At 39.4% G+C, this 21,416-nt stretch overlaps 1 protein-coding gene across 3 annotated transcripts in view; it reads left to right on the top strand.

Moving 5' to 3' along the window:
• Crim1 (cysteine rich transmembrane BMP regulator 1) overlaps positions 1 to 21,416 on the top strand; it is a 182,736-nt gene that overhangs the window by 138,920 nt on the left and 22,400 nt on the right. For 2 of the 3 annotated variants that reach the window (XM_048353134.1, XM_048353136.1), the window contains 6 exons: positions 3,105 to 3,233; positions 10,455 to 10,611; positions 13,329 to 13,450; positions 14,568 to 14,780; positions 18,162 to 18,377; positions 21,000 to 21,221. In XM_048353134.1, the coding sequence (XP_048209091.1) occupies positions 3,105 to 3,233; positions 10,455 to 10,611; positions 13,329 to 13,450; positions 14,568 to 14,780; positions 18,162 to 18,377; positions 21,000 to 21,221 (1,059 nt within the window). The remainder of the gene's footprint in view (positions 1 to 3,104; positions 3,234 to 10,454; positions 10,612 to 13,328; positions 13,451 to 14,567; positions 14,781 to 18,161; positions 18,378 to 20,999; positions 21,222 to 21,416) is intronic. The other variant, XM_048353135.1, reaches the window with a different exon arrangement.

Raw genomic sequence — 21,416 nt, 5'->3', positions numbered from 1 at the left:
TGTATACCCCAAAGCCTTATTTCCAGGGTATATCTGATTGGGGAAAAGATTGATATCTGCTAAATGTAATAAAATGAAGCACCAAATATAAAATGCCTTTTAGAAATTAGACTACTTTTTATATAGTTACTATATGTCACAGAGAATGTTATTAGATTCACTCTGGAAATATAGATGGGAAATTGAATAGGTTCAGAATAAATGGACAGCTTTTACAAATAAATGATTTGTTGTGTTTTTCTGTGTTTTAGTGTTAAATATTGAGGATGTCAGACTTTGCAATGTAAATACTTTCCACTATCTTCTATCTAATAAAGTTCATAAATGAATAGGAAACATGTTAATTTTAGAGGCATAAAATGATGTATCTTTCATGCTACCACATTAGTCTGAGGGCATCCATTGTTTTACCTAAAATACTTGTTTTTACCTAAAATACTTTTTTACTATTCATTGTTTTACCTAAAATATTTATGATGTACATTTTAAGACCAGCACATACCAATAGTACTTCTACATATTTTATTTTTGTTTGGTCAGCTGAACAAAAGCTATCATGTTACTTGTTGAAGAGAAGCATATTGTCTGGCTGTGTTAGGCATACATCTGTGACTGGAGCCTTTCAGATAAAACAAAGGACTCCTCAAGTCAGTACTTTTGTGTTCTGACTTTTAAACAACCCAGTCCATTATTTTTTTTTACTTTCTGTCCTTAAATTCACAATCCTAATCCAGTACCTTCATCATAATAGATACAAAAATATAGATACAAAAATATAGATACAAAAATACAAATACCAATATTGAGGGAAAATTATCATTTAGAAGTATCATTTTGATAAGGTTGGACAACTCATTTTCCTAGACTCAATGAAAATAAAATTAAATATTTCTCTATAATGCTATGCTTTTTGATATCAGTTTAATCTCCCCAAATACTTTTTTAAGTAACATGTTTTCTGAAGGCAAAAGTTTCTGTGAACTTCACCTCTGAAATGTCAGTAGGAATACAATGTTCCAGTCTGTGTAAATGCACAGAATATCTTTTCTCATAGGCTGAACACCAAGGCAGTGAAAGTGGAGATGGAATCCATCTTGGTCTAAGAACTCTAGAACATAGAACTTCTTCCTCATGGGATAATCCCCTCTCTGGTTTGCTAAGAGCTGGTATATGTTTTCTCTTTTTCTCTTATTTGTGGTTAGAATGATTCTGGCAGAACACTGGGCAGTCTTGTGGCTGAGTGCTGGAAGAGAACCATTAGTTGGGATAGATAGTAAGAGGAGTGACAAAAAAACCTATTCAACTTTGAAAACTGAATGTTTACACTGAAGAATATGTAAGAAAGAAGCAAGACTGGATCTAATTCAATATGTCCTAAAAGATTTCTTCAGTGTTTATAGTCATCTATCAAAAGCGTATCAGAAAAAAAGAAAAAAGAAAAAGCGAATCAGTCATTAAGGAAATTAGAAATTTTGTTGCAGTGGAAAGTTTATTTAGAAATGACAAGAAAGATGTTCTGTAAACTCGGTGATGTAATAGACAAGAAAACATGCATGTTTTTACTGGGAGCATGCTGCTCAGAGCATCTCCTACCTGGTATAAATGCAATCACTGTTCCCTTTTAGTAGGTGGATAAAAACATAGGACTCTTCATTTGAGCAGGAGCAACTAAATTGAAGCACTTGTTTTGTTCTGTATTCCATGGTAACAGGAAATGAAACTTGAGAAGATAGTGTGGACTAATGGATAGAGTGTTAGACAGGAGGTCAGGAACCTCTCTTCTATTCTGTTCCCAGACTGCTACTGGTTGCTATGTAAAACTTAGATAAGCCACTTGTCCTCTCTGCCCCTCATAGTTTCCATCTATGAATATATAGGTAGAGACATACAGTACTTGATTTCCTCACAATTATTGTCAGGAAATATATTGAGATATTTTGAGAAACAGCTTACTTTGAAGAGGTTCTTAAGTAGTCTTTTGGTTGAAAATACATCAATGTCTCTGTTTTCTTTTGGCAACACTCTTTCCACAACTGGGCGTTATGTAAATGGTCCCTCATCAATGCACCACACCATTAAATAGGTGTTGCATGGCACAGAAGTTGAGTGGAACTCTGGTTTTGAATCTTGGGTCCACTATTCACTACTGCTGTGACTGTGAGCAAATCAACATATTTTATTCCTTCCCTGGTACATGGGGATGATGATTACTTGAGTGGAGGGACGTGAAGCTTCAAGGCAATCATGTTCAAAACTATAAACAACATATAAACACACACACAATATGCTTTGTGTGTATGGTCACTATTATTGCTCAGAACTATTCTTTATTGTAAGAGTGTGACAAGGAAGGTCAAGTATCCCCTCTGGCCTTATTTTTTTTTTTCCTTGCCTCTCTTCCCAGCATGGCTCCTTATCCTTTCTTCTAAATGCTTGTTTCTTATTCTACCACTCCCATAAGTCTCTGGGCCCTGAAGATAAGCTTTAGTCACTATTATCCCTTATATTATCTATTGTAAATGAGAAGACTGTCACATAAAAGGTTAAAGAAATCCAGGTGTTTTAAACTATTCTTAAAAATATTTCTGCTTATTAATTTGAAAAAATAGACTCACAGATTTCAGAAATATTACAGAATAAATGTGAGACAGTTGACAGTATACAACTGTGTCTTGATTACTTAGAAAACACCAGTAATAAACTTAAATGGAGTATTGTTTAACCTTCTTTGTCCGTTTTCTGTATGGTGATCAGCAGAAAGGCATTATAATATGAGGGTACCATGAGTTGATCAAGTATGAAATGGAGTGGCCAGGACTGTAATTTCAGTGGTTGGGCACTTGCCTCACATAGAACTAAAGCCCTATATTCTTTCCTCAGCACCAAAAGAAAAATAAAGGATGCATATTTTCTAAAATCTGAATAAAAAGATTTCAGTTGCAGGGATTCATGACATCACAAGATTCTCAAAGTTTAGGATTTTATGAAAACTATTGATTCGATTTTTGTAACTTTCTGTATGTAGTGTGAGGTTTCAAAGATTGAAAAGCATCTGAGAGGTAATCATATGTTTCATTGATTTTCTTTCCCCTCTTTATTATTAGAACCAACCTACATCACAATTGATCCACCTGCGTGTGGGGAGCTAGCAAACTGCACTCTGATGGAGAAGGACTGCATTTATGGCTTCAAGCTTGATCACAATGGTTGTCGAATTTGTCAGTGCAAAAATAGTGAGTAGAAAGGATGGTTGCGTTTTTTTTCCTCCTCCCTGAGGCTTAATATGATCTTGTCAAAGCATATTATGTGATTGAACATCTTTTTCACTCCTGTTCAGACATTCCCTTGACAGCATGAATGTATCATACTTAGTGCAAACAATACATATAGTCATTTGCAAGGGAAAGAGCTGCCCCTTTATTCTGGTTCTCATCTTTGTTTAATTGTGGTCCTTGACTTCCAGCGGCTTCAGGGGTGCAGGCATGAGTAGCTTGAGAGAGCATCCCCTGACTACACAGCTGGCTCTAGAGCATTGTGTCTAGGTTATCCAGTGGCCTCAGGTCCTGTTTCACATATGGTAGCCAGAATCCTTAAAATAAGCTTGCTTTACTTTATTGGCCCCAGCACTGCCTACAAGTAGATTCCAGCCATGTCTCTAGGCCATGACCTCTGAAACTAGATTAAATATTTTACATTTCTCCTGGGGGAGGGATGTGTCCTACATGTTTGGAACTATCTTTGAATTCTCCTAATTCTTCTGCCAGAACAAATGCCTAATGTCCCCTCCACCATTTCTCAAATGACATGGTCTCTAGAATTGACAGTGCTCATTTCCAGCTTCTGATACATAGTACATCCTTGGGACTTATGTAAAATGACCTCAGGTCTGATCATGAAGAATGAGACTGCTGTTTTATATAGAGCTTTAGCTTTTTGTTTTGTACCATGTTGGGTAAGACTGAGTTTATAAGCACCTAGCATCATGAGTTCTTTCTTTGCAGCTGTCAGATGATTCTCATTTGTTTGTGTATTTAAATATTAGCATTTAAAAATTATATTAGAGTCAGGGCAAATATAACAAGAAATTATGCTAATAGTTTTAAGCTACTTTCCAACTAGTTAGAATATTTTTTGTTTTTGATACTATTTTATTATGCCTCTCGGTTTGTGATAAACAATTACTACTTCTGTGTCCTCATCTAAAGTGAATTAAAATTCATTGTACAGAAACAAGGGGAGATCCCTGGAATGCTGGTCACTGTTCTGACCTTCCAGTAGTATTACACTAAAGAGAATCTTCCTAGCCATTCTAGAGGTAGTGATCAGAGGATCACTGTTCACAGACAGCCTGAGCAAAAAGTTAACAATAACCTATCCCAACCAATAAAAGGTGAAGTGTGGTTGTGTGTGCCCATCATTCCAGCTACATACACAAGAAGCATAAACTGAAAGATTTCAGCCTAACCTCCTGGGCATAAATGCATGATTCTATTTGAAAAATAAACAACAGGATCTAAAGGGCTAGGAATGTGCCTTAGTGATAGAGTGCTTACCTAGCCCTGGGTTCGATTCCTCAGTATCACATAAACAGCAAAAGCCAGAGGTGCCGCTATGGCCGAAGTGGTAGAGTGCTAGCCTTAAGCGAAAAGAAGCTCAGGGACAATGCCCAGGCCCTGAGATCAAGTCCCAGGACTGGCCAAAAACAAAAAACAAAAAAGAATCTCAAGATGTGATGCAAGTGGATAGGACATCTGCCTAGCAAGCACAAAACCCCAAATTCAAACAAAGAAGATAGAAAATAGGAGTTGAAGCCGGATACCAGTCTCTCAGGCCTGTAATCCTAGCTGTTCAGGAGGCTGAGATCTGAGGATAGAAGTTCAAAGCCAGTCCCAGCAGAAAAGTCTGTAAGAATCTTATCTCCAATAAACTGCTCAAAAAAAAAAAAAAAAACTGTAAGTAGCACTGTGGCTCAAGTGGTAGAGCACTAGCCTTTAGCACAAAGAGGCTCAGAGACAGCACCTAGGCCCTGAGTTCAAGCCCCAGGACAGGCAGAAAAAAAAAAAAAAAAAAAAGAAAATAGTAGTTGAGTACTTCTGTGCTCTCTGTTCCATATTACCATTGTTCTCTCTGTGCAATGGAGTCAGTGCTACAGGAGAGTTTTTTACAGTGTAAACTTGTAGCAATTGCCATCTTTAAGTTTCTAGCAAGCTTCCACACTTGTAAGACAGTCCTGTCTAACTGCACTTGATTCTATATAGTTTCTGTTTGACATCTGTCTGCCTCTTAGGCTTCCCCTAGGAAAGCCAAGTTTGCTGGAGAATTTTTGGCAGCCAAATTTGCTTAAATAAGTTGCCAACCTTGCTTTTTTAACACCAAGATCATTGGTAGTGTGTCATAGTGTTTATATTTCAATCCTTTCAATACCTCTTGAGTAACACATTGTTTTCTAATTGTGGGATCCTACCTACATTTTTCCTGAACTTCCAACAAGTCTAAAGATATGGATTGTATTGTGCCCAATCACTCCAGTCACCTCCTTCAGCTGGGCTTTGCTATCACAGAATTTCAGCCATTTGGTCATTCTGGCCTCCTAAGACTTCTGCCACTTCATGAGGCACTTTCACCATTAAATCTGAAGAAGTTTTCCTCATTTTCCACTGAAGCACATCAGAAGATATCACTGACCTTTTGCAGACTGAGACTGTTAGGAAGCCTTTTTGTTTGTTCTCGTGTGGTTTGGTTTTGTTTTGTGCTGGTCCTGGGGCTTGAGTCAGGTCCTGGGCACTGTCCTTGAGCTTCTTTGCTCAAGATTAGCCCTCTACTACTTGAGCCACAGCTCCACTTCTAGCTTCTGGCTATTAATTGGAGATAGAATCTCATGGACATTTCCTGCCTGGACTTGCTTCAAACCAAGATCTTCAGATCTCAGACTCCTGAGTAGCTAGGATTATAGGTATGAGACATCCATACCCACCTGGTGCCTTGCTTTTGAGTTACTAATGCATTTTTACTCTTTAAATGGAATTTCCGTATATACTTTCTTCAGAAAATCACATCAGTCTCATATTTATGAAAAAATATAGAGAGATCAACATTGGATTTTGTCAGTTTTTATTTTCTGTATATAGATCTTTATTAGTCATTCATTCTTTGCGGCTTTTACCCATCTGTAGAAATATCTAACTTCTTTCTTTTCTCTAACTCCCTTTATTCTTTTACCACTTGTGTGTTCTGGAAACAGTGTTGGAAGTCTGAGCCACAGAGCTGACTAAAATGCAAGATGTACTCTAAGAAAAAAATACCTAATACATGAAACCCAAATGGAATGTCGCTTTTTAAGCCTAGTAGTGTAACTTACAAAGTAAGTCCTGCTAAGAGGAAGTTTCAGTCTTCCAAGGGAGTTTAGGATTTCGTTCACATCGAGGAGGGAAGTCACTGCCTTTCCAGAGCATTCTGCATCTGCAGACAGTGCCAAGTGAAATGGCATGGTCCCTGAGGGGTCAATGATGCCTTTGGATTAGATGCTTTTCTGCATCCTCTCCTCCCATATAGTCCCATCATTTCATTCCTCATGATTCTGAAATGCTTGACATGGGTCAGTCTTGCCATCTCACTTGCTGCCACCCTGTATCTAAAACTGTAAGAGTGAGTTAGAATTAGTAGGCTTGTGTATGTCATACAGAAGTCTAGATTCTTCACCCAGTCCTATGAGCCATACTGGTTATGTGATGTTTGAAAGCCATATCAGATCCAGCCAGGTTACTGGGTCCTCAGATTCTTGGGATCACAAACTGTTCTCTCAGGCTCTGCCATCAGTTTGACTGAGGATCTAATCCTAAGGTTTAGCGCAAGCTGCTTTACTTCTCTGGGCCTTCATGTCCTCATCTGTAGAAGACAGATAATAGTACCTGATGAATGGGTTTTTCTGAGGACTGAGGGTTGAATGAGTGAATGCAAAGCTAGCTTCACTGCTGAACATGTGGTGATTGTTTATTCTGCACGCCAGCTGTTTTATAACATCCTTTCCTGAGCCAGCCCAAGCTAGCTGATGAGAAAAGCCCCCAGCTTCCCGCCTCTTTGTTGCTGCACCATCCTGTCCCCAGCTCTTCCTGTCAACACCAACAACCTGCCTTTTGCCTTTTCATTTTAACACTCAAAATTGTTGAGGGCCTACTATATGCTAAGCACTATCGAAATACCAAGAAGATAAAAGTGTCTTTACCATTGACTAATGTTGGAAATAGTTTAATATGGTATAATGATACTGTCTTTTCTCCCTGGTTTTGGTGAAAAAGAAAATTCCTCATAGTCAAGTGGGGCACAGTAAATTCTTTGTTCCATTGCTGTGGCTTGATAAGTATTCGTCTTGCCCAAAATTCTACATTCTATCAAAACCTTTTCTTAATGAAGTAGTCCTAATCGTTCCTACCTAAGTTTTCTCTTAAGGACCTAATTCCCAGTGCAATCAAGATTTCTTAAAGCCATCAACAAATAATATTTTTGGTTTTTTGTTTACTCATTCTTTGTCACATCTAGAGTTTGTTGAGTACCTACTGTAGGCTAAGTTATATATAGAGATACCAAGAAGATAAAAAGGTCTCTCCCATTAACTAATATTAGTAAAGGTTAATATGGCATAATGATACTGTCTGCTATATCATAGACAATCACACTAAAATTAAAAGCCCTACAGAGACTTGTCCTTCAAATGTATATAGAAAGCAGAGATGGGCTAATGTGTTAGTTTTCCATTGCTGTGACAAAATGTCTAAAGTGAACAAATTATAAGAGGAAAGGTTCATTTTGGCTCATAGTTTCAGGTCATTGGGGCTTGGTCCTATTACTCTGAGCATGTGGCTAGGCAGTACATTGTGGAAAGAGTGCATGGCTAGAGGAGATAGTTACCTCACAGTGGCCCTGAAGCAAAGGAGACAGGAAAGGCTGGGGTCCCCAGATCCCTTCCAAGGGGATGCCCCCCAATCACTTAACTTCTTTCTACTAGGCCTCATCTCCTAAAGGTTTCACCACTTCCCAATAGCCCTGCAGGTGGTGACCAGGATTTTACATGTGGACTATCCCAAGCCACAATACAGAAATAGGCTTGATACAGATTTAGTTTTTATTAAGTTTAGACTTGAATGATGATGCAGCAGCCTTTTTTTGTGTGGAGTCAGGGGTCAGCACTAGGTTTGAACTCAGGGCCATATGCTTGCCAGACAGGCACTATCCTGTTTAGCTACACCTCCTAGTTATTTTTGAGATACGGCTTTGGTTGCTGTTACGGCAGGCACCTGGGTTGCAATCTGCCTAGTTTTGGCTTCCCAGTCATAGCTGGAAGACAAGCGTATGCTGCCACATCTAGTTTCTTCTGTTATGATGTATTCTTTAAAAAAAAAAAAAAAAAGATGTATTCTTGTGACTGATACAGATGTTTTGGCCCTGGCTAGAATGGTGATCCTCCCAATCTCAACCTCGAATTGTAATCTTCCCTTTCTTAGCCTCCTACATAACTAAGGATTACAGTCATAAACCACTGGTACTCACTGTGGCAGCTATTGTGGATTTTTGTTGTTGTTGTTGTTGTTAATTTAAGGTGAGTAAAGAACATTCTAGATTGAAGACTTTGGAAAGGGTTTGTTTTTATAGAACCAGAAAAATAAAGGCACAAATTTGCTCAGCATTCAAAGTTTCAAGGAATTTATTCCCCAAGAATGCTGACTCCAGGAAGTTCTACAAATGTTTTTAATTCATCTCTTTCCCAACTAGTCTATTTGGTGTCATGGCTTAAAATTTCTCATGATAGAAAAGAAATAAAGGAGTTTCACAGCTTATATCTCTGTGTCAAAGAGAGAAACATGGCTATGAAAATCTTCTCCCTTGTTCATTATTCCTTAGTAATGACAGTTGAAATATAATGCCCTTCCTTCCAACTCATAATTATAAATTTTAAATAAGCCACTTAGAATTTCTCTGTTGAGGATGCAGATAATATTCAGTTGCTTCTCGGGGTGATACAGTCCCACGAGGGCATATTAAGTAAGTGTAATGAAAGCTTTATGATCATGACAAAGTAAAAAATTATGCTGTAAGTCACATTTTCATTTTTAAGTGATAGTAAATTAAATATGCAAGTATTGCCAGCTAACATTCACAGAAGTTGCTGCCTTAAAATATTTATGTAAAACATGGACCTATTTAACCTATTAATTGTAGTTAAGGTTTGATTTCAGGTTATAAGATTTGGCAATAAAAGAGACAAATTGTGTTCTGATTTCTTTAGTGGCATATATGCATGACTTAAATGATAATATGGTATTTAAGCTTAAAGGATGTCCAAATAAAATAAAAATTCCTTTGTCCACCCAACAGTAATAGTCTCCACTTCCCTCTTACACATTCCCTGCCCAGCACCACTTAAACATTAGCTACATTTTGCCATTGCCCTATCAGCTTTCTTAAATTGATTTTCTTTAAATTGGCTGTTCTTTCCAATTCAGCATTTAATTCAGACAGGTCCCAACTCGCTTTATTTATAGCATCAAGCATGCTTTTCCTTACCCTAACATTCTTATTCCCTTTATTTTTATGTAAGCTCTGTATGACCTTTTAAAATCATTTTATGAAACTTCTTTCTGTTGAGCTAATGTCCTCAATAGGTCCTTTAGATAGTTACTATTGCTTCTTTCTCTCTTCTGCTAAAATAATGTAATAACTGACTAGCACAGGACAGCTAAGCATCACTCCAGATTTTGCTACAGGGTATGGTATGAATATTTCAGATAGTGGTTACTCACACATTAGTAATAGTATTTCTTCTCCAAAATGTATCTAAATGTAACTAAGTATCCAAATACCTTGCTATCTGCTAGCAAATAGGAGAAAAGATAACCAAAGGAGCAGTGAGTATTTTTCTATCATGTTGTAACAGATTTATTAACAGAGAAGGTTAGAAATCCCTTGTGCTACATAGATTGTGTGGTGTTATATGATACTGTCTAACCCACAAGAGTAATTTTATGTAAGCATTCTAGCACATGGCATTATCTGTGATGACATGCATTAGAAATAAGATATATATCAAAATTGGAGTTTAAAGTTTATAATTTGCACATTTTAACATTAATGGCCATCGGTTTGAGGCAACTAAAGGATTCATGGAAAAACTGCATTTACTAATTATTAATAATTTCACCCCACTCCACTGAAGGCCTACCAGATCTGATGGGGCTTCAGAAATATATTTCTCAAAGTTGAAATTTATTTTGTGTATTAGTACCAAAACATGAAGTAACAGTCTATCCTTGTTAACCCTGTCCAGTGCTATGGCAGAAATGAGAAATTTAAATCTGTGGGATACTGGAAGATTGAAGGAAGGAAAGTATGAAGCAACAATATGCTCTGGTCTGTTTGCCTTTGGGGGGGAAAAAAAAAACACCCTCCATATGTCTTCACAGGGGAGGAGCTATGCTCAAGCCTTATGCGAGGCTGTACCTTGGACTGTCCCTTCGGTTTCCTAACTGATGCCCACAACTGTGAGCTCTGTCAGTGTCGCCCACGACCCAGGAAGTGCAGACCCATAATCTGTGACAAGCATTGTCCACTTGGATATCTGTACGTATTTCCTCATTCAGAAAACCTGTGATTATGTGTAACTTGTTGAAATGTTCCCACCCTTTTTGTTGGCCGTTGGTATGTTTGTGAATGAGTCAATGATGTTTTGAGTGTTGGTTATTCTTAGGTAATACAGAGAACAGAAAAAGGATTGTGTCTCCAAAGATGGGAATCAAGTTTATCCTTAACATCCTTGGAGTTTCCTTGGAGATGGGGCTCCTGATGGAATTTTTCAATATTCTTTGTTGTCATACCCCCATAAGAATCAATATTATTCCATGGAGGAAATAGACACTTCACATTCATTGCTTTCTGCCTTTACAGCAAGTTGACTCCCGGAGGACGTGGGGGCAGGGGTGGGGATCACCTTCCAGAATCTTTTAACATTCTTCCCTTTGTTCTCTTCCATTTCATTCTTTGTTTTTCTAATTTGATATATTTGTATCAAATTATAAGACACTTAGATCCATTATCTTCTGCCTATCTTCTTTCAGTCATTATTTTAACTCTTGATTTTGATTGGGTTGGTTTTTTTAACTGTATTTTTTTTTTTTTTGTCTTTTCTTTTTTGGTATTGGGGATTGAACCCAGGACATTGCACTTGCTAGGCAAGTGCTTTGCCACTGAGCTACATCCCAGCCCAACTCTTGCTTTTGAAAAACTACCTTGGGGGTAGATTTTATTTATGCAAATTAAATTGGGAACCTTATTCAAAATTTGTCATCACCTTTTCAGTCCTAAACTGTGAGGAAGATACCAGTAAATACACCGTTATTTTATCATTTATCTACTAATGTAAAATGTAATCATTATTACCATAGTATCTCCTGATTAAAATCATAGTTAAGAATCAAGGCTATATTCAATTCCAATCTTGGAGAATTGTAGGTTTCCCTTGGTTTTCCTGATGGTAAGCACATGTGGGACGAACCCCATTGATACTGTTGTACAATGAGTGTTGTACTGGCTAGAAATTGTTTCACTAAAGCTGCTAAAAAATGAAATGAGAGTGTTAGGATGAAACTGTCTGCCAGTATGGGGGTGAATCCTTGCCTTATGATTGCTCACAATAGGGATGGATGGATACATGCATGTGTAGAGGAGTAGATAATGAATAGCAAGTCAGTCAAGCCTTGGTAGAATTTGAAAGCGATGTAGTAATATGACTTAAGTATGGCTAACTCATTTAATTTATTCTTATTATGTTGGAATAAATAAATAGTCCTTAACATTTGGTACTTCTTTCACTTAGTTTGTTACTTGGACAATTATTGTCATGTGTCAAAGGTCTCCCTTATAAGACTATCATCTTTTTTTTTTTTTGCCAGTCCTGGGCCTTGAACTCAGGGCCTGAGCACTGTGCCTGGCTTCTTTTTGCTCAAGGCTAGCACTCTGCCACTTGAGCCACAGTGCCACTTCCGGCTTTTTCTGTATATGTGGTGCTGAAGAATCCAGGGCTTCATGCATACTAAGCAAGCACTTTTGCCCCTAGGCCATATTCCCAGACCAAGCCCCTTATTTACCGACATGGAGAAAAAAATGGAAATTTGTTTCATTTGGCCTCTATATGTGGCACTTAGTGTTGCTTGTGATGAAACATGAACATATCTAGAGTAATCCTGAGGCTCGGAAACAAGTTAGAGCCAAGCGTTCAAGAGAGATAGTGGGCCTGAGAATCCCAAGTCCTGCACTGTGTACAGAGGAAACGTAGAGTATATGGGCTCCTACAGTATCAGCCTTTGTAGAGAAAATAAGGAATTCTTGTTAAGAACTTTCTGTCCAGATAATCTCCACATAAATTACTGTGGCTTTTAAATAAAGAGCATTCTTTTTTTTTTTTTTTTTTTTTTTTTGCCAGTCCTGGGCTTGGACTCAGGGCCTAAGCACTGTCCCTGGCTTCTTTTTGCTCAAGGCTAGCACTCTGCCACTTGAGCCACAGTGCCACTTCTGGCCATTTTCTATATATGTGGTGCTGGGGAATCTAACCCAGGGCTTCATGTATATGAGGCAAGCATGCTTGCCATTAGGCCATATTCCCAGCCCAAAGAGCATTCTTAGTTGTTTGTTTGATTGATATTCTTGGCATTTTAGCTTACAAAAGGGAAAAACTGTTTCTCATGGGCAGAGGAATTAAAAACTGATATTCTTTGTGGATATGAGACCTAATGAAGTCAATACTGGACATTGATTGAGTTTGTAAGACTGTTATTCTTTGTCAACATTTATGGATCTCTCAGGTCTATGGATCCTTACATTCTCCTGTCTTCTGTAAGCTCAGGAGATAATTCGTTAGAATGTTTACTTTTGTCTAGACTCTCTCAGAGTCTGTGAGGAAACCTGCAGCCCCAACGAAAGGACTTTGGTCCCTAATTTCTAACCTTGACCTGTGATAGGTCCTTCCCCTTCCTGTTCCTGGAGTTGTGATTCATCTTTTGTATTGTGGTACCACTTTTCCTAATTAAATCAGTGATCATATCATTGTAATTCTGACAGCCATATCCCAAGAGCACAAAAGTGCTTGGGCAGTTCTAAACCTTAGTCAAGGGTAGTCAGTGGTCATCAGCACAGGGAGTTGACTACACCCCAGGAGTTTTGAGAGGAGTCAAGCCATTCCACTTAAATGGTGATATCATTTTGTTGACCCTTAATCTGAGTTCTTGGGCATCATTTGAGACTTTTTTATTTTTCTGACCCCTGGCATAATTTTAATTACCCAGGAAGAATAAGCATGGCTGTGACATCTGTCGATGTAAGAAATGTCCAGAACTTCCGTGCAGTAAAATCTGCCCCTTGGGCTTTCAGCAAGACAGTCATGGCTGTCTTATCTGCAAGTGCAGAGGTAAGTATGAGCATGTGGCCCTCCCCCTCACATAGCCTGGGGGAAACAAAGAACAGAGGGATATCCTGCAGATGAAACAGTTTAAGTGATTGCTGCTATTCTGACACAACTGTCACCTTGTATGTGGCTCTCCCAAAGGACTCCCTTTTCCTTTCATCTTAATGGAATTACAGGGCTCAGCACAGAATTTAAAGCAAGCATCTGATGGATAAGCACACTGCCAAATTAATCACTTCTAAGCTTTTCACTTTCACTAGTCTCAGGAATTTTAGCCTAAAACTAGCTTATCTCAGCTTCATAAGCTGGAGGCCACTCTCTTATGAAGTGGGATTGATGTAAGTGATAAGGTAGACTTCATTTTGGTGCCTCTAAGAATCTGCTCCTATATTTTCCTGGAAAAGAATTTACCATGAATATGTAGAAGCTAAGAAGCACATGCCATTCCTGAGCTGACTGTGAGCATTGCAATGTCTGGGAATCCCAACTGCCTGAGACTTCCTGGTCTGGTTATAGTCTTCAAACCATTGTGTGTATGCCACTTGGGCCTTTGCCTCATCCCCACCTCCCACTCTAGTTTATAGATGTCAACAGGATACCAAGACTAATCAACAATAAAAAGTCCCTACAATGTGTTCAATGTCTTTTCAGAGTTGGACAATTACCAATTTAGTGGTGGTTTTGAAGGGATCAGAATAAACAAAAATCTAGTCAGTTGCTAAGACATATCTACTAGTTGTCAGGGGCCCAGGATTTCCCCATCAGAGGAAGCTTCTAGAGTAACATTTTTCAATATACAAACGTGTAGCATCCATTACTAAAGCCAGTGCTTGTTTCTTGTCTAAAATGCAATGAGTGTGAAAAAAGGGAAAAGTAACAATTCTCCCAATAGGAGAGCGGAAGGGAAACATTTATAGGCTTTTTTCTTTGGTCTTTTTTTTTTTTCTTTCAAAATTGAGAGCCTGTTGACTTGAGTTCTTTCCCTGAGCATTTCTTACGTGACTGACTGTCCTTGTAAACATAATTTTGGTGGCTATGTTGCATTCCATGTAAGGACACTACAGGCTGTTTCTCCTGTGCTGTAGCTGCTTCTTTACCAGGCTGCCTTCTGTCTGTCCAGAGGTCCTTGCTTCAGCCGGGCCACCCCCTGTCCTGTCAGGCACATGTCTGTCAATGGATGGCCATCATCATAAAAATGAGGAAAGCTGGCATGATGGGTGCCGGGAGTGCTACTGTCACAATGGACGGGAAATGTGTGCCCTGATCACCTGCCCGGTGCCTGCCTGTGGCAACCCCACCATTCATCCTGGACAGTGCTGCCCGTCATGTGCAGGTAAAAGCTGAAGTTGGCCGTCCTTGGTGGGCTCCAAATGCACAAGGCTTTGAGTGGCCTCATACATACCTGTGACTCGGGGGCGGGGAAATGCAGGGTTTATCCCGGGACACTTTTTTAGCCCTCATTGTGAACAGCCAAGTACTATCAATGATTAGCCCAAGATCAGAGTAAATTCTTAATCAGTAGAGCGGTTTACCTGATTTTGAGTTGCTTAAGTGGTTATGTGGATCTTTGAATGACTTTAAGTAGTTGTACAAAGCAGTTTATGAGTACAATGCGTCCAGATCAGTGTCACTGTTTTCAACATTCTCACCCACCCATCCCTCCCACCCCTTCCCTCATTCTTCTTAATTTCGTAGGATATACACTGAATTTTTGACTGCATTATTTTTAATAAATGAGCATGTGATACGGTTGCCAAATGCAAATATTTTGAATACCATAAGTTCTAAACATTTAAAGTTATAGTATCAGTAATTAAGGTAAGTTACTTGAAGAACAGAAGAGATTTTTAATTCATGGGGATATGAATTTTAGTTGCCAATGACAGTAATTATTATCATAATACTTCATTTAGTACTTTTTATCTCAGGAGCACAAGACAGTTCTATGTCTTCTCTTCTCCCTGCAGGCCATTTTGAGGTACAAAAGAATACATGTAGGCAGTGTTTTATTTGGAAATCACATCAAAATATCAGTTCTCATACCCAAAGTAATAGCCAGAATGCTAGGGAGAAGCAAAGTGTCCTCATTTTCACATCAGATTTCTTTTGATGTTTCAAGTCATGGTTACTTTTGTTCTGGTGCTTTATGGCCTGTATCTCCTTGTGGATGACTCTCTTGTTGGGAGCTTGAAGCCTGCTTCTTTTGCAGAAAGACAGGACTAAGCCTACATGGGATGGTAGCTCCTGCATTGCCTCCCATGGAGACAACAGGAAAAAGAGACATATGAAGTTCCTTTTAGCTCTGAGAGATTCGGCACACGTTAGTAACTGCACCATCAAACTAAAAGGCAGCTCCCATATCCTCCTAGATAGGGGACAGATTACTAGAAAAACAAGCCAAGAATAAATGGCTGTTTTGTTTCCCCAAAGTTCAGTTCGGTGTGCAACTCTTCTTTTTTATGTAATTTTCTACTTTAACGTGAAAAACTGCTTTGTCCAGTGGATCAGATGGTAAATGAGCAGCTGAATGGTACAGAAGTCTATAAAGACCTCTTTGAGGACAGAAATAGCATTTGTTGCCAAAGGATCCATGCTTTAATGATTTCAGGTGGGCCTGCTTAAAGAGGGAGCCTGCACCTGACTCTTTACATGAGCGCATTGAGTCCGAGTAGTCATATGGGTAGAAATGAAGACTCCTCTCAGAATAAATGATTGACTGAAGAACCGAAAGTCATTGAGATCAGAAGAATATTTACTACAAAGATATAGGAAGTTATTACATACATTACCATTACATTTTATTGTTATTTTCTGGATATACATATACAAAAACATAGATGTGTTGAAAGATTTATACCTATAGTCTTTTTTTTTAAACCTATCTGTCTATTTACACCTATAATCTTTAGTAGATTGCCACATGTGGTTTCTTCTAGTAGAGACCCTAGAGCCATTGTGCTCATGGACCCCTACTATAAGGAATAGTTTCTCCCCTCGCCTATTCAGGATCAGCCAACAGGTATTTTTCTGGAATGAATAAGCAGCTACTGAACTCTCCTAAGAGAACAGTCACCCATGAAAGTGGCTTACCCTCTTCCTTTCTTACCCTCTTCCTTTTTCTTTCCTCTCAAGCCTCTCCAGCCCCTTAATATTTTGCCTTAGGCACATAGTAACAAAGAGATTATGGAGATAGGACTATCTAGGCCACCCATCAATGCATCAACATTTAAACTGGTGGCAAACGTCAGTTCTCTGTAAAAACCCTTTCTAAATGCATTAGGAGCAGCCTTTCTCCAATGTTAGTTTATTGGTGCTCTCTGGGACAAACTTTTTCTTTCCCTATAAATGACAGCAAGTGCAATTTCATCATCTTGCCTACTTAATTGCTATTCAGTTACTTTTCTCTCTGCTGTTCGTATACTGTAAAATTTGGTATGGTTGCTTGTGAAATGTAAGCATTGGCTCATAGTGGTTTTCTGGAGGCACCTCCACTGGGGTAAAGTTCTAATCCTTCCTAGTTCTCTGAAAAATCATTCCTTTAACTGGAAAGCAGCCTACAATACTTTATCCCATTAGTATTGTTGACCCAATTGCTTTGAAAGTAACCCCAGAACACTCCTAGATGATTTCAGCTCTGAGCACCTCTGCACAGATGGGGTCGTTCTCATGGGGCCCAGGCCTGAGCCAGCAGTGATGTCTCCAGACTATTTCTCATCAGGATTTAGCACTGTCAACACCTCCTTGAACTGCTTATTGTATTTGGACTACAGGAATAATGTTAATGTCTTCATACTTCTCATTTCCTCAGCACAACTTCAGGGCAACTCCCAGTACCTCTACAGACATTTCAACATTAAATTCTCTCTCTATCATTATCATCTCACCAAGGGACCAAAACCACCTCTCCTCTGGGGGAAGAAATCATAGTTATCATCAGCCTCTCGGCATTTCCCTCTCTGGATGATGATATCGCCCAACAAATGTTTAGTCTCAGGTGAGGGTTTTCAGACTGTTGATTCCAGGGGAGCATTCCTACTCTATGTGCTGGCCGCCTGCTGAGATGAGGTGTGGCCTGTTGACAGCAGACCCTATTTTCCAGTGTAAAAGTGCTCAGGAGCCCAGAGATAATGGAATGGATAGGGAATACATCATTTGGAAGTCTCATTTAATCTGGAGACATCCATTATTCAAACAACTACAAGGTGTGAGTTCTAGGCCCTTGACCATGCTAAACACTCTGAGCTCTCAGTTTCCTCCTGTGTAAAATTGGGTAACAGAACCCACCTCGTAAAGTTGATGTTATGAAGAAATGAAATGAATAAGTGGGAAGTGGTTAGTATGGAAACAATTGGACTATAACAAATATTAAGTAAGTGAACGATCTTTATTCTAACCAACTCCTGCCCATTCTCAGGAATGAGGGTCTCTTTCCTGTAATATAATTCTCATTGAATTCTCTCATGACTACTGATAGGCTTGAGCCACTTGAACCTTACTTCCTGAGATTAGCTCTTCTGCCATTGTTTTCCTGTTTCTGTGCATGGAATATTTTTCTTCTCTTCACTGTTTATTCTCTTGATAAGGTTAGAGTGAGATAACTCTTCAGACAATTCCACTTTTCTTTCCCTTAAAACAAACAGCACCAGTTTCTTCAAGAGTTAGAAAGACTGAAAGTGAATAATATTTTGTGTTTTGATCTTCTCTCATTCCCCAGATGATTTTGTGGTGCAGAAACCAGAGCTTAGCACTCCTTCCATTTGCCACGCACCTGGAGGAGAGTACTTTGTAGAAGGAGAAACATGGAACATTGACTCCTGCACCCAGTGTACCTGCCACAGCAGCCGGGTGCTGTGTGAGACCGAAGTGTGCCCACCACTGCTGTGCCAAAACCCCTCGCGCACTCAGGACTTCTGCTGCCCACAGTGTCCAGGTAACCAGCATGGTGTATGGGACAAGCTCTGTTGGAGAAGGACACAGCGCTGGGCATTGTAATTCTTTTTTTTTTTTTTTTTTTTTGGCCAGTCCTGGGCCTTGAACTCAGGGCCTGAGCACTGTCCCTGGCTTCTTTTTGCTCAAGGCTAGCACTCTGCCACTTGAGCCACAGCGCCGCTTCTGGCCATTTTCTGTATATGTGGTGCTGGGGAATCGAACCTAGGGCCTCGTGTATCCGAGGCAGGCACTCTTGCTACTAGGCTATATCCCCAGCCCTGGGCATTGTAATTCTGACCAGCAGGTCAGGGTGAGCTTCACATGGGAGAATGCCAATCCCTGAAACCTGGGCAGAAATGGTCTGCCAGCCTGTTCCCCAAATTCATTCCTATCAACCACATATGTATGCAATCAGTATTGCTAACACCTGAGATGACTTTGAAAAGCAAGACATTACTTTTTTGCCCTTTAAGCCTACATCTCAGACTCGGGGAATATGGGAATTAATAATATTAATTATACTTAATAATTAATGAGATGGTTAATCATCTTATTAACCACATGATAAATAAGATCTATGAGCATTATATGATAAGCACTCTCCATGTTAGTCTCAGCCTGTAACAGGTAAATATGTGCTCATGTAAGAAGTGGTGTTAATGAAAATTTGTCAAGATTTTAACCATGAGTTACTGATTCTATAAAATAGTAAATTCTAGTAAGCTGTAGGAATATGTGGCTTTTTATGCAAACACTTCATTTGCTATGTAAAATTACCAACTTGGCAGAACAACTCGCTTTACTTTGATGTTGCTTAGTTCAGTATACTGATCACTGGCATTGTGAACATACACTGTTTTTCTTTTTTCTTTTTTGTGCCAAGTCCTAGGGCTTGAACTCAGAGCCTGGACACTGTCCCTGAGCTTTTGTGCTCAAGGCTTTAGTGGTTAATTGGAGGTAAGAGTCTCACAGACTTCCTGCCCAGAGCAGCTAAGATTACAGGTATGAGCCACAAGTACCTAGCTGAACATATGCTCTTAAAGCAATTTGCTTGGTAAAATATAAACCCTCATGTTTAATTACTTCTCAGTGTCTTGGATTATCTACTTAGCTCTCCCAAATCCTGCACTCTAGTGTCCAAATCTCTGAGAGTTCATGTTGATAGTGGTTTTTGAATTGTGCCAGGTGAACATGTAGCCATATTGTTTTCTCACATTGCAGCCAACATGTTATTCTAGTACAAGAGCTTTGATGTAATCAGCAGCCACCTTAATCTGATAAGCTTAATAATTCATGTGACATCTTTTGTAGCATAAGAAATAAGTTCCTATGTGTTAAGATTTTTAGGATATGTGTGACCTAGTCCCACTAGAGTGTTTTGTTTTATTTTTACCATCTCTGTCTTACCCAAATCCAGTCTCTGCTGTTATTTCTCTGTTGATAGAGAACTGTGGCTGGCTAGACAAATGTGGCTCATACTTATAATCCTAAACTATTCCGGTGGCTAGGATCTGAGGATCAAAGTCCAAAACCAGACCGGAAAAACAAATCTGAGAGACTCTTATCTCCATTTAACCAGCAGAAAGCCCACACTGCAGACATGGGTTAAATGGTAGAACACCAGCCTGTGGCAGGGTTGAGGGAGGTGGCAGTTCCTAGTAGAAACCATTGGAGTGATCTCTTCACTGGGACAGGGAACTTACATCCATTTAGTTGTTCGTCTAATGTAGAATATCTAAATTGATCCCATAGGATCCTGAGGTTGATGAGAACAGGAACAACTTCTGTGCTGTGGAGCAGTAATACAATGGAAGAGTCAAATACTCACAGTGTGTTCTACTTATGTAACTAACAGTAAGAGTGAGAGGAGTGCTTTGAGAAGGAGGAAGACACTTCTGCAGGACTAGAAGTATTGCCTAGATTCACAGATGGGAAACCTAATTGGATTTAGAGATTTTGCCTGGGAGAGAAGGAGAACTTGTCGGTCATGACAGGGCATCTCAAACTAAGCACACATGTGCAGAGCCCTGCAGGTTCCGACTGAGTAAGGTACCATTTTCTGAGTGCCCTTTCTGTGGTCTGAACAAGTACCCCATCCTGTGCCTGGCTCTACTATCTTATCTGTAAAATTAGATATGGGTCTAAGAAGCTTGGAGGTAGATGTAAAGGCTGTTCTAAAACATACAGCTATGAGAAGGAACACAGCAGAGGGTAGTGGTAGCAGCATACCTGCCCTCTGGAGAGGAGCAAAAGGTTTTCTAAAAATACCCTCAAGACATAACTGATGTCACCCCTACTGCAACTGCAAAGGAGACTGGGAAATTAGCAGAAAGGATCACCCTTTCCAAGTTCTGGGATCCCCTCAAAGAAAATCAAGACTTTGTTAAGCTAAGGAAGAAAGGGCAGAGCAGCTGCTGTATAGGTAACTAATAATCTTGGTAACAGATCTCTTTTGATCTTTGTTATTCTGTTTTAGAACTCAAAGCTCTGCCCAAATCAGAGTCGTGATTCATGACTGAGTTGTTGATTTTTTGAAGGAGACACTCAGAGCTTTGGTGATTAGGACTACTGGAGGTACTCGCTATTGTGCACAGTTGCTGACCTGTTTGTTCATTTTTTCCAGATGAACCTCTTCGGCCTTCTTCACCCCATAATGAGAGTGTGCCTAGTTACTGCAGAAATGATGAAGGGGATATATTTCTGGCAGCTGAGTCCTGGAAGCCTGACGTTTGTACCAGCTGCGTGTGCATGGACAGCGTAATTAGCTGTTACTCTGAGTCTTGTCCTTCCGTGTCCTGTGAAAAACCTGTTTTGAGAAAAGGCCAGTGTTGTCCCTACTGCCTAGGTAAGACCAAGGAAAAGCACATCTCATCTCTAGCCATGGCTTCTACATTATCATTGACAGCCATTTGCCTAGATCTGTTCATTTTTAAGTGGGTTGTTTTTTTTCTGGTTGACATGTCACCGAGACTCAATGAAGGAAAAGATGTGCTGCCAAGATAGAATGTGTTAAGAATAAAGAGATGTTCTCGTGGGATGG

Source organism: Perognathus longimembris, chromosome 8 (genome assembly GCF_023159225.1).
Source record: "Perognathus longimembris pacificus isolate PPM17 chromosome 8, ASM2315922v1, whole genome shotgun sequence".
Taxonomy (NCBI): Eukaryota; Metazoa; Chordata; class Mammalia; order Rodentia; family Heteromyidae; genus Perognathus; species Perognathus longimembris.
The sequence above is the reverse complement of the archived record's forward strand: the minus strand, read 5'-3'. Positions and strand labels throughout refer to the sequence as shown.